At 37.1% G+C, this 14,615-nt stretch overlaps 1 protein-coding gene across 8 annotated transcripts in view; it reads right to left on the reverse strand.

The window, feature by feature from the left end:
- The window catches only part of INPP4B (inositol polyphosphate-4-phosphatase type II B), an 813,118-nt gene that overhangs the window by 98,448 nt on the left and 700,055 nt on the right, over positions 1 to 14,615 (reverse strand). For all 8 annotated transcript variants that reach the window (XM_001091644.5, XM_015139258.3, XM_028848782.2 and 5 more), the window contains one exon: positions 14,161 to 14,317. In XM_001091644.5, coding sequence (XP_001091644.5) covers positions 14,161 to 14,317 — 157 coding nt within the window. The remainder of the gene's footprint in view (positions 1 to 14,160; positions 14,318 to 14,615) is intronic.

Genomic DNA, 14,615 nt, shown 5'->3' on the forward strand with positions numbered 1-14,615 from the left:
AGAGTTTAGAGGCAAGAGAGTTCATCTCTGGTGAGAAGACTGTGTTCACTCATGGCTGTGGCATTTACTGTACACTTAAAGGAAGCCACAGGTGGAAAGAGCCCAGGGAAAGCTGCCTGTACTGCAGGTGGTAGACACCCACAGTGAGGCTTTGTAGGAATAGAGACTGAGAGGAGTGTTTGGTTTTGTAGTGGAAATCTAATAAATAGATGCATAAACTGACCAGAGGGAGAAACAGGGGGTACTGGAAGAGAGGAAATAAATGACTGAGATCACTCAGTGATTTGGAGAAGGCAGGAATAAAACAGAAGTAAATGTTAAGCTGAAGCCATGGAATAAAACCAATAAGAGTCTAGGTATAGGCAGTCACCATGCTAGGGATAGGGAGTGGAGGTAGATAGGGGTGGGGATAAAGAATGGTGCAGGGGATGTGTGAATAGGGCAAGAGCTAAGAAGCAGGGCCAAATCAGAAACAATGCATATCAGACAGGGTGAATGACGAAGCAAGGTTTACGTTAACCCTGAGAAGAAGGTAGCACGTGAATGTACTTTCCCTTGCCTCTATCTCAGGGCAGCCTCAAAGGCCCTAAGGACATTCACATAAAGAACAAACATGTATCTTAAAATGCCATGAGTGTAGTGTCCACTGAACTACGTTCCAAGGTAAATGACTGATCTTAGCAACTTCCACATGTATGAGAAATGACTGTACTGCTCAACCCAAGACAAATGGCTAAGACAAGAACAAAGGCAAGCTTTCCTCATGTCAAAGGAACCTTGTTTGTTTAAACCCTGCCAGCCTGAGAACACAATGTCATAAAACTTTCCAGTCCTGCTCTTAGAAAAATAGCAAAGGAAATGCATCAACTGATATCCTGGTTAAACTTCTCATTTCGTAGCACAAAGTTGAAAGCCTTAAGTAAATTCTGCTAAGACAGTTTCCAGGAACCAAATCCTTTAATCAAACAAGCCTTGTATTTGTTGTAGCACAAAAGTTTTAAATTCGGGTTATGTGTTGACTGGAGGAGTCACACACCCACATTCACTGTGCTTATTTTGTTGCCTTTTGGCCTTAAATAAACTGTAACCTCAGGACTCTGGCCCTCAAACAGGTTGGGTATTTAAGAACAAGCTGCATAAGTCTTAGGTCTTTGAGCAACCTGAAATCATCAATATGTCTACATCAGTGAGCTCCTGTCATTTAAATATTGGCCAGCATCTAAGGTTAAGAAGAGAAGTAGTGGATACTGAGTTGACTGAATCCTTATCAGCGAGCATTCAGAGAAGTGAAGAGGTGCAACATTTTTACTAGGTGAATGTAAATGAAGTAAACTAGGTGAATATAGAACTTTCCTAGTAATGTTCAAGACCATGGAACATAGTGCATCAGTTTTTTGGAGCATAAGTTTATACAAGTGCAATTTTGCTATATGCATGGAACGTGTAGTTGCACCAGTTTAAAAACAAAATTCTGCAAACACAATAGGGCCTCATGTCCATAGATTTAACTTATAAATGCCGAGTAAGCAATCAAGTAACCAAACAATATAAACAGTACATTTCTTAGGCCATTTCATTCAATAATCACATGCCCTATGGCCGGGCGTGGTGGCTCACGCCTGTAATCTCAGCACTTTGGGAGGCCGAGGCAGGAGGATCACCTGAGGGTGGGAGTTCGAGACCAGCCTGACCAACATGGAGAAACCCTGTTTCTACTGAAATTGAAACCCTGTTTCTACTGAATAGCAATTAGATGGGCGTGGTGGCTCATGCCTGTAATCCCAGCTACTGAGGCAGGAGAATTGCTTGAGTCCGGGAGGTGGAGATTGCAGTGAGCCAAGATCATGCCATTGCACTCCAGCCTGGGCAACAAGAGTGAAACTCTGTCTGGAACAAAAAAAAAAAAAATTCACGTGCCCTAAAGTCCCTGGATGGGAGCTATCATCTCCCTTTTCCTCTATCTCGGTTTCTCTGTGGGTGTGAACATCACCATATTTATGAGAAAGTTAAGGAATTTTTCAATGTAATTATGAATTCTTAATTTCTGCATATGATTCCACAGTAAGCCTTTTGGATCCTTTCCTTACTCCTTATACGAAAATTAATTCAAGATGGATTAGAGACTTAAATGTTAGACCTAATACCATAAAAATCCTAGAGGAAAACCTAGGTAGTACCATTCAGGACATAGGCATGGGAAAAGACTTCATGTCTAAAACACCAAAAGCAACGGCAGCAAAAGCCAAAATTGACAAATGGGATCTCATTAAACTAAAGAGCTTCTGCACAGCAAAAGAAACTACCGTCAGAGTGAACAGGCAACCTACAGAATGGGAGAAAATTTTTGCAATCTACTCATCAGACAAAGGGCTAATATCCAGAACGTACAAAGAACTCAAACAAATTTACAAGAAAAAAACAAACAACCCCATCAAAAAGTGGGCAAAGGATATGAACAGACATTTCTCAAAAGAAGACATTCATACAGCCAACAGACACATGAAAAAATGCTCATCATCACTGGCCATCAGAGAAATGCCACAATGAGATCAAAACCACAATGAGATACCATCTCACACCAGTTAGAATGGCGATCATTAAAAAGTCAGGAAACAACAGGTGCTGGAGAGGATGTGGAGAAATAGGAACACTTTTACACTGTTGGTGGGATTGTAAACTAGTTCAACCATTATGGAAAACAGTATGGCGATTCCTCAAGGATCTAGAACTAGATGTACCATATGCCCCAGCCATCCCATTACTGGGTATATACCCAAAGTATTATAAATCATGCTGCTATAAAGACACATGCACACGTATGTTTATTGCAGTACTATTCACAATAGCAAAGACTTGGAATCAACCCAAATGTCCATCAGTGACAGACTGGATTAAGAAAATGTGGCACATATACACCATGGAATACTATGCAGCCATAAAAAAGGATGAGTTTGTGTCCTTTGTAGGGACATGGATGCAGCTGGAAACCATCATTCTTAGCAAACTATCGCAAGAACAGAAAACCAAACACCGCATGTTCTCACTCATAGGTGGGAACTGAACAATGAGATCACTTGGACTCGGGAAGGGGAACATCACACACTGGGGCCTATGGTGGGGAGGGGGGAGGGGGAAGGGGGAGGGATTGCATTGGGAGTTATACCTGATGTAAATGACAAGTTGATGGGTGCTGACGAGTTGATGGGTGCAGCACAGCAACATGGCACAAGTATACATATGTAACAAACCTGCATGTTATGCACATGTACCCTAGAACTTAAAGTATAATAATAATAATAATAATAATAATAAAGAGATATCTAAGGGATTGATTTTCCTGAAGTTATCATATAGCACCACAAATTTGTGCCTGAAGCAACTTAACATTTTGTTAAAAGGGTCCTAGCAAATATGTTTGTAGAGAATAAGATTGGAGAAGGTGTTTTTTCTTGGAGAGAACAGAGGCAATGCATCGTAGACTCTAAGAGGGCAGGCTCTGGAGCCAGATCACCAGGGTTAGAACCCAGGCTGTGCACAGGTCACTTCAACTCTCTACTCCTCCATCCTTTAATTTTGTAGAATTACTCCTATGGTGTTGTAAGAATTAAATGAGTTAATGCAGTCAATATTTAATTTTTTTACCACATATCAAGTAACCCATAAATAAGAGCTTCTATGTTAAAACAATTGAAATCAACAAAGTAATTTCTACATGATACTTTGCACTTGCCCTCCTACCAGCATGGATTCTTTATGCTCTTCCTCCTGTCCTATTTCTGAGGATGAACTGTTGTCTAGCTCAGACCAGCTCCTCTGTTGGTACACCAGAGACCTCATCCCCTCTCACCTACTTAAGAGTGTCACTCTAGCAATTCTCTCCCTTCCTCCCACATTATCAATATTTCCTTTTATACTGGATCATTCTTGTCAGAAAACAAACATGCTATTATCTCCCCATCTTGAAAGAAATATCACTGTTTTGACCCTAATTCCCTTTATAGCTCCTAAACTTTATTTCTCCATTTCCTTTCACAGTGAAACTTCTCAAAAGAGTTGTCTATACAGGTTCTCTCTACTTTCTTTACTTCCTCTTTCTTTTAACCAACTCTACTTAATTCCTACCCACTCCCGTAAGGCTACTCTTGTCATCAAAGACATCCATCCTGCTAAATCCAAAGCCATCTCTCAGTCCTCATTTTATTTGACCTATTTTCTAACCCCGGCTTTCAGGATAGCATATGCTTTTTGTATTCCTCCTACCTCACTGGCCGTCTCTTGACCAACTGTGTTGCTGGTTCCTTCACTTATTTCTGACATATCAACACTGAAATGTCCTCAAGTATAATCTATAGGTTATTTCCCCTTTCTCTGTATACTCAATCCCTGTTGTTATTATTCAGTCTCATGTCTTTAAGTGCCATCTATATAATAACAATTTCCAAATTAATGTCTTTAGCCTGAATATGTCTCCTGAACTCAATTCATAATGTAAAAATGTTATTGAAATTCTAGGCTTACAATAAAAATGTACTTTATATGGCATATTTTGATTATTTAAGTTTTTAAAAAATTTGTAAGTATACTCTAGTTGGGAGGCCAAAGTGAGCGGATCTCCTGAGGTCAGGAGTTCAAGACCAGCCTGACCAACATGGAGAAATCCCGTCTCTACTAAAAATGTAAAAACTTAGCTGCACGTAGTGGCACATGCCTGTAATCCCAGCTACTAGGGAGACTGACGCGGAAGAATCACTTGAGCTTGGGGGATGGAGGTTGTAGTGAGCCGAGATCACACCATTGCATCCCAGCCTGGGCAACAAGAGTGAAACTCTATCTCAGAAAAGAGCAATTGTTTTAGCTGGAGAACCATTAATTTTTTAAAGCTTCATTCATTGATTTTTTTCCAATGAAATTCTCAACATTCATATGTAGAAATTTATGAAATTCAAAATATTAATATTTAAGCCTTCTAGTGAAAAAGATTGTTAGTACTTGTATGTTTGTATTTTACAAAGTAAAAGACTTGTTATAACTATAAAACCACTGAAATAATTGTCTAATGTTGAGTATAAATTCTGAGAATATTAGTATCTTTGTATAAATGTTGAAGAATATTCACTTAATAATATCAAGAAACACTCAAAAGTGTCAACAGCAATGGTAGATCCATATGACTAGGCCTTCATTCCACAATATTGGGCCTCTATTATTTGCTATGAATTATGTCAGGTTCTGGAGATTCAAGAACAAATCACAAACACTTTCTTATAGAGCCAAGTCTAATGGGGAAATGACATTTAAGATGGCATGTACAATAAATCAGAGATTCAAAGTTTTCAAATAGCGGCCTATAGACCAGTCTTATATGACCTGCAAATTTTATTTGGAATTTATCATGTTTTAGCAATTTTTAACCTTTACAACAAGTGAGGTATTTCACATAAACATTCAGATTTATTTGAAAAATCAGAAGGGATGAAAACTTTAGATCCATGTTCTCCATGGAAATGACTGGCTGGGGCTGGAGCAGTGACCTCCTTTTGGAGGAACATACACTCTCTACTTTGCTCTGGCTTCTATCCACTTCACTTGATTCGTTCATATTACTTCACATGATGCCTACAGGCCTTTGTGCTTGCAAGCCCTGCAGAAAGTGTGACAATATAAATGATAGAATCCAGTAAAAAATAAAAACAGGAGGACCTATTCAAAAAGCAGTAAATGAGATTTTTTCCTTTTTCCCTCAGTGGTGTTGCTCCAGACCTGTCAGGATCTTTTGTTTTGTTTTGTTTTGTTTTAATGTTTGTTTGTTTGAGACAGAGTGTTACTCTGTCACCCAGGCTGGAGTGCACAGGTGCAATCTCAGCTCACTGCAAGCTCCGCCTCCCAGGTTCACACCATTCTCCTGCCTCAGCCTCCTGAGTAGCTGGGACAACAGGCACCCGCCACCACGCCTGGCTAATTTTTTGTATTTTTTAGTAGAGATGGGGTTTCACCTTGTTAGCCAGGATGGTCTCGATCTCCTGACCTCGTGATCCACCCACCTCAGCCTCCCAAAGTGCTGGGATTACAGGCGTGAGCCACCACACCTGGAGGGTGCTTTTTATTTACTCTTTTGTGCCATCCTCCCTTGGATGTGGGGCTATGTGAATACAGAGCCTCAAAGACACCCAGCCTCACCCTGGATCTTCTGCACTGGCACCCAAGCATGTTGGTAGGTAGGGGTGGGAAGTGATCATTGGGCTGGCGTGAAGATGAAGGTTGGGCAGGCATTGGAGAAGCCTGCAGAACTACTAGTGAGGCAAGCCTCCAAGGCCTGCACACAGGCTTCATTGCCCTATTGGACTTCACTGATAAAACACAAAAGCAAAGATAAAATTATTTGGAATTTCAGAATGGCAACTCAGAGCATTAATCTCAGAGCACAGGGCTCTGCTGAGTGAGTGGCCACGTGTGACCACATTGGTCTCACATCCACAGCCTTAACCTGAATGACCAGGGAAGGCACCCTGGAGAATGTGAAGTTTGGGAATGGGAAAAGCTTTGAAAGCTCAGGAGTGAAAAGCACCAAGTGAGTTCTCAGAAGAGTTTAATATGACTGGATCATGGAGGATGAGACAGGGTGAGGTGGAAGGAGATGTCAAAGTGCCTTGAAGCGGCAGGTCAGATAGGGATAAAGAAATGTAGGGCCATATAAAAAGGGAGAAAGTACCTAGAAGAGGCAGGTGGTGGTAAGGAATTTATCACCTTGTAAAAGAGGAAGAAAGCTTGGCAAACTAGTGAAGCATAAGATATGACTATCTGAGAAACAGTTCATTAAGATATCAAGGGCAAACCTAAAGACAGGTAAATCTATATACAAAACTGCTCTTAAAATTTAATCATTCCTTTTTCCAACAGATATTCTGAGGATCTCAGACAGAGATCACTCTGGTCGAATTTGAATCCTTGCTTGGACACCCACTACCTCTGTGATCTTAGACAAATTACTTAACCTCTTCATCAATGAAATGGGGATAGAACCAGAAACTCCCCTATAGGCTTGTTGTGAAAAGAAAGAGAGGAAAGAATGTAAAAGTTCATCAAAGTACTTGTCACATAAAGGTGAGTGTAGTAAGTGTCAGCTATTAATGTGATTATTACCCCTCCTTTGATACTTCATTTGGTCTCCAAACTGCATTTGATTTTCATCCCTTGATGTTTCTTACACCTCATCTGAGAGTAATCCTTATGCCTCAAGGCTAACAAAGATTTTGCTCATCTTTTCTTCTTCTTTCTCTTTACATTTTATCCAGTTTAATCTATCTGCTGACGCCTCCCAAATGTTTACTTCTTTTCCTAAGTCTTTTATCTCGTAAGTGATGCCTTTGGAAAATCTCTCACTAGGTATATCCCTTCAAATACAACTTACTCATGCACTAGACTGTAAAGACAGGGCCATGACTGAACATGTTCCTGGATACAGTAACTGGAACGGGGTAAGTACTCAACAAATATGGAATGAATGAAAGAATTTTCCTCTTTCTTTTCCAACCAACACAAATTTAGTATCTTTCCATAAGGCTTAATGCCTGAACTATTTTATATATAATTGCATTAATTAGTGAGTTGTTCTAGTCTTTAATTATTATTATTATTTTAGAGACAGAGTCTCTCTGTCACCTAGCCTGGAGTGCAATGGCACGATCTCAGCTCACTGCAACCTCCGCCTCCCGGGTTTAAGTGATTCTCCAGCCTCAGCCTCCCGAGTAGTTGGGACTACAGGTGCATGCTACCATGTTCAGCTAATTTTTGTATTTTTAGTAGAGATGGGGTTTCACCATGTTGGCCAGGCTGGTCTTGAACTCCTGACCTTAAGAGATCCACCCACTTCGGCCTCCCAAAGTGCTGGTATTACAGGCATGAGCCACTGGGCCCAGCACAGTCTTTAATTATTTTAAGTGTATTAGATAGATAGCTAATCTAGGGAACCAAAGACAAAAGATGGAAAAGAGGAGCAGTTCACTACAGCCTTATACGTGTTTCTATTTGAAGGTTGGGGTGCACTTTTAGGATGAAAAATCTTTGGCACCAGCAAGACATTGATAACTGGTGACAAATCACTGGCAAATCTCTAGTAGTTACCAGCAGACAGCTGTGCATTTGTCTGTTTGTTTGCTTGTTTACTTTTTATATACAGATGGGCTCTCACTATGCTGCCCAGGTTGATCTCAAATTACTGGCTTCCAGTGATCCACCCACCTGGAATTCCAAAGTGCTTAGATTATAAGTGTGAGCCATAGCGACTGGCCCAGATGATTGTGTTAACTGAAGGCAGACAGAGATATGTAAAATATAAGGTAAATACAGTGCATTATCAGATCCCAGGAGGAAATGTGGAATGTGCCTTATAAGTTAAAAAGAAACTTTCAAGCCAAAAAGGACATGAGTACCACGAAACTAGAAACAAATTCTAAGCAATGATACGTGGACTAATTAGATGATCTGCATGGATGTTTACCACCTTTGAAAGAAACAGCGATGACATGAAGCCCATATGGGCTCACTAAGGAAAATTATTTCAGAGGAACTTTATCTTTGACAGGATTTACAGCTGGATAGATTAGGAAAAATAATTCAATGGCATAGGATATTTGCCTTTGATAGGGCATTTCATGATATACTTGTGAAAGATGGAGAAATATAGGCCATGCAATGATATGAATGGGTGAATAGAGAGCTGGTTGAACACACATCCCCAAAGGGTAGTGATTAACCAGCGTATTTGAATGCATACTGTTCTTTTTAGTGATGTGCCTTAAGAATCTTTATTTAGATCTGTTTTCTAATCACTTTTACCTGTTACTTCTAGGAATGGACAGAAAATGCATATAAAATGTGAATTAAATAATCCTGAGTAGATCAGTAGATATGAAGGATGAAAGAAACAGGTATTTATTAGAGTGTACTCAAAGGCGTTTTATACTAGTCAGTTATGGGTTTAGACATCCATCTCTTCAGTAGAATCGGGATAGACTGTTTTAATCTTCTCATGTCCCCAATATTTCATAATGTCTAGTATATAGTGCTGCTTAAATGTTGCTTGAATCTTTAGAAGCCTGAAGGGTAGGTCAAATTTAGCAACGTTTATGGATATCAATAGAATTAGTGGTAAAATGTGGGTGTCGAAACAGTGAATGTCAGCTTAGATATCATTAATATTAGAATAGTACCCAAAAGTAGGGAGGTGGTCCTCCTGGGTTACTCTGCAGCTATTAAACCATATTTGTATCACTGTGCCTAATTCTGCAGAATGCTGAGACAAACTAGAAGATGTTCAGAGAAATGCAAACTATTGGTTATGCTTGAAGCTATTCCTTTGAAGAATGACTGAAAAGGTGACAATTCAAAAGGGACATGAGGGTTGCTTTCAGATACACCTTAGGCTTAATGTAAAGAAAGAAAAGTAAATTTGTTTTTTATTGCAAAGGATATCTGGGCCAGTGGGTAAAATGAAAGAAAACATATTAGGATCAAGGTCTGGAGTATGCTGCTCTAGAAAATAAAAAGAGTTTTCTACAACTAAAGATATGCCTCAAAGGCTAGTTGAAAATTGGCAGATATATTGTAGATAAGCTTCTTAACATATTTTAGGAGGTTTAATTACATAATCTTTAAGATGACATGAAAATCTAAGATTCTAATTTTTGCTGATTTTACCTTTGAGTCAGCAGTTTACGAAACTGAAGGCATGTAGTGCTACACAGACAACAGATGATTAGAAAGGTGTTTGTACAAATAAAAGGACAATCTTTGTTCATTAGGAAACCACATAAATATACATAAGCTGTAGAACTTTGGAATAGTTATTCTATTATTTCTGTTCAGAATAGCACAAAAAGTTTTACATCTCTCAGCACTATCTGTATTTACTCTGAAAAGAAATTTATAAAGCAAGCCAAAGATATACGGTAAAACCTTGGTTCTCAAACAAACAGAAAACCTTCAAAACTACAGATTTAAAATATTACTAAATTAATATACTATGAAAAGGAAAATTTGCAACTTGAAAAGAGAAATAGCTGTACATTATAGAACAGTGTAAGAAGGTGGATAAAAGTAGCACAACTCAGATGACCATCTGTTTAGCCATGTTAAGTACACAGCAGCAAAACAAACACAAATTATAGCTACAATGTAAAAATAAAGGAGTGTGATGAAAAAAGAAAAACTGTCATAGAATTGATTTACTCCATACTTAAAAATGTATCCCAACATAAATCACAATAATCAAAACCCTATGAAATAAAACAAAATTCCAGAATTTGATTTAAAATAGATACAGAATCTAATAAACAAAAAAACAGAAGTAATACAACATGAAGAATAACATCACTAACAAACGATGCTGCAACAAATGCTTATCAGTCTTTATCATATCATACATTGTAATAAATACTATATGTCTCAAATGGCTCACCTAATCAATTCACTAATTAATTGTAAAAAAGAAAGGAGCAAAATGGCTTCTGCGCCCCAACTATGGGCTGGAATAAATTTGGGACTATTGAAGAAATACATTTTATTATCAAAAATAATATTTTGGAATGTAGTAATATGTTATATAATATCAAACTTCACAGAAACAAGAAATTACAATATGACATTTTCACCCACAGTGGCATGAAATAAGTGAAAATATTTAAGGCTGAGAGGATTGTAATTAGGAGGGTGCTTTTAGATCCTGTTAGTTACAGAGTGCCTTTTGTTATAGAGAACCGTCAAAATTTTTCTATCCATCCAGATGTTGATTTCTAAATGCTGTTCTCCAATAAAATGAAACCAGGGTTTTTTAGAAATTGGCTGAACCTGAAGCTGGGGTAGGGAAAATATAAGATGAGCCTAGAGCTTCTTATGGTGCCAAAGAGGAATGCAGTGAGTAAAAAAAAGTAAGAAAATCAGTAAGGGAAATAAGAAAATAAGGGAGTAAACAACATATGGTAGGATGTTGTCAGAAGGACACAGAAATCAGTCTGAATAAGAGAGAACAACTTGAGTCCAAAATAAATAATATTAGTATTGGATTCTTAACCAAATAAAGTAAGTATTCAAACAAGAAGAAAAGATTTTGAATGTTGTCACCACAAGGAATGATAAACGTTTAAAGTGATGAATACGGTAATTACTCTGATGAATATGGTAATAAAGGAGCACACGGGGTTTTACCCCAAAATATGGCTCCCTGATATAATGAATATTTTGAACTACAGGCCCTTGGAGATCAACAGATGCTAGAACAGACTTTTCCTATCTACATAAAGACCGGGCACACCGACGAAGGAGAAGAGTTGTTTCTCCTCTGCCTTGGCTCCATGTCTCTTAATCTTCTACCTCTTCAAAAGCACAGGCTGAAGTTGCCTTAACTGCTTAAAGCCCAGATCTTCAAAAACAAACAAACAAAAATCCAAAAAACAATTTCTTGTGATCCATTCCTTGAGTTTCTATTAACTGAACCCATATCCCAGGAGGAAGACTAAAGTCGTCAACAAACCTGGACATATTTTTGTCACAAACCAACAGGTCCAACAGACCACTGTATGTTCTTCAAGCCCATTAAATTATCCTAAAAATTATTTGCTTTCTTCCTAAAATCATCCACACTACCTCTCCTCTCCCTTTCCCTTTACATGTTGGATATATAAGCATCTGTACCCCATTAAGATACTAGGCAATCACTGTGTGATTCTCCCCTTACACATGATAGCAATAAATTTATATTCCTTTTCTCTTACAAATCTGCCTTTCTATGAGTTAATTTTTCAATAACTTTTCAGAAGGCAAAAGGAGAAGCTTTTCATTCACCCACACATACACATACATTCAGACAACACAGTGAACCCCATAAAAATGTACAATTATTGTGTGTCAAATATAATTAAAATTTAAGTTAAAAATAAGTATTCATGAGTCCACACTGATATTAAAAAATGGATAAATAAATACATAGGAGAGAGTGGGCGACTCTTCCTTACAAAATAATTCCAGTTCTCACAATCTAATTTATGAGAAAATATCTGAAATTTAGTTAAAGACTTAGAGAATCAAAGGTGCTTATATGTTAATTATAGCACTATGATAGTACTTAAAAATCTAAAATAATGGCTTCTATTTTGATGAATCCATTTACAGTCATTATAATATTCGTTCTGGAGAATGGTTATGAGGAAATATTCAGACAAAAGTAACACATTTCACACATTTAAATAGTGACTTCTCCTAAAAAGAATTCTAACACAAGAAAGAATTGATGATGACTGAAATAAACATAGATAATAAGAAAATAAATTAGTGGGTAATATGTTGTAGTTTGACTCTAACCATCCACAACATTGATCTAGTTGTGAATTCTACTTTTGCAGCAACTTCTACTTGGTTTTAGACTATATCTACACAATGTCTCATATTCAAATAAAAATGACTCATCTTATCTTACAAATGATTTATCTACCAAATATTTTACTTTTTAAAATGCATTTTGATTGCCCAGATGCAGTCTTCTGGTGAAATATAAGATAAACACACACACACACACACACACACACACACACACACACACACTCTATAATTTCAAATATTTTGGAATTTTATTGTCTTCAGTGAGAAGTTTTGGCAACATTGAACAAAAAATGTAACAAAATCCAGTGTCCCTTATCTTATTTCTGCTAAAAAATAATATGTCTTGAAAAAAATCTATCAATGGACATAGTCACTAAAATGAATTCTTCTTACCTCATTTTCTAGAGGACAGCAGTGTTTGGCCCATACTAGATAATCAATATATGTTCAATTAAAGAAAATTGAAGTATGCTATTTCTTTATGACATAGCTATGACAAGCTTTCATTTTGATTCATGTAAAGTTATGAAACTAGACAAGATTCATTAACTAATAAAAACTGGTATTATTAACAACAGAAAATCCCTACATACAGTTAGATCAAGTAGGTGTGAACATAAAGAACATTAGCATAAATGTTTCGCCTATATGAATGTATGACAGAGGAAGAGGGACCATCTACAATAAGAATACTTTAGGAAGCCATAGCTTACAATATAATTTAGAAATGGTTCTACTGTTAATCAAGTGATGAAAGATTGATGTTTGAGATAATTAAACTCCTGACAAAAATGTGAGTAATGAAAAATCAGGAAAACAAATTGAGGAAACATAAATCTAATTTTATAAATATTTCTATTTTCTTATGACTCTTTTTAAAGTAAAAGAAGTAATAGATTTCAGAAGAAGAGAGTAGGATAATATTGCTTATTCTCCACAAACACTTAAGGTACCCAGCAAAAAAGTCTGACTCAACCCTAATAGCAGTTCCTACTGCCATAAAGAGATGTAAACATTTGTCTTGGTTTTTGTGGCAACATTAATCAAACATTAATCAAATCAACAAAAAGAAAATTTCAAAACCATTTATAGGGACACACCTGTAGTTAAAATTTTGTTTGTATTTTCTAGCCAACTTTGTAATAAGGTATACATTTGAAAGTATCTGCCTACCTAGTTACCTACCTACTCACCTATCTCTCCACAGAAAAACACATGCACTCACATGTATATGCATGTATATGTGTGTGCATGGTTTCACGAAAATCTAGATTTATCATATATTTTTTAGAGCAATATGCTGACATGTTCCTTACAATCAAATCTTTCTATATGTTTTGGAGATAATTTACACAAATATTTCTCAGAATAATGCAAAAGTCATCCTATCTGATTACACTCTGTTAAGAAACCACTGTGAGATACTGTGTCTGATACGCCTCTAAGTTTCTAAGAGTTAAGTGCAGATGCTTATTTATCCTTCAAAAAAATTTTGGAGGAATGTGTAAAGGTAGGTTAAACTATGTCAGATCCTTAAAACACTTTTCTTTTTTCAAGGTTTTTTATGTGGTAAGAGAATAAAAAAAAGAACATTGCTAGCAGTTCCGAAAACACAACTGAGATGCAATTTGATAAATAGCCTTCCATCATCCAAGCCAGAGCTGTGGCAAAGCATGCTATCAGCACTTTCATCAAAGACACTATTGACTCCTCTTTTTCTATCTCATTTCATCATGACTTTCTCATTTTGTTTACTCGGTAAATGATTGGGGAATTAAGATTTCTTACCTCTTGGGTGAGAGGGGATGGAGTCTGCTAACGAAGGTTCCTTTTCTCCATCATTGTTGCTGCCACTGCCTTCACTGCCGCCATCTCTTTCAATCAGTTTATCCACCATAGCAATAATGCAGTTCAGGCTCTTCCCTACGTTGGCCCACACCCTGTCCTGAAAAAAGCATGAATATCACTACATATTTTTATCACGAAAACAAGATAAGGTAAAGTCAGATAAATCTATTTTAGAGAAGCATTTGGAAGGGTAGTCATTAGATGCGGATGGAGTAGCTCTAAATTCCCATTAACTTGGTCAGACTATGGATACATAATAAATATATGTTCTCTTAATAAAGCAAAAATGAAGTATTATGAATCTTTTTATTTAGTACATTATTTTCACTCTGTCATAAAGAAATGACCATCATACAATATTAATCCATAATAGAGCACAAATTATGATATTTTAA

Source organism: Macaca mulatta, chromosome 5, assembly GCF_049350105.2.
Source record: "Macaca mulatta isolate MMU2019108-1 chromosome 5, T2T-MMU8v2.0, whole genome shotgun sequence".
Classification (NCBI taxonomy): domain Eukaryota; kingdom Metazoa; phylum Chordata; class Mammalia; order Primates; family Cercopithecidae; genus Macaca; species Macaca mulatta.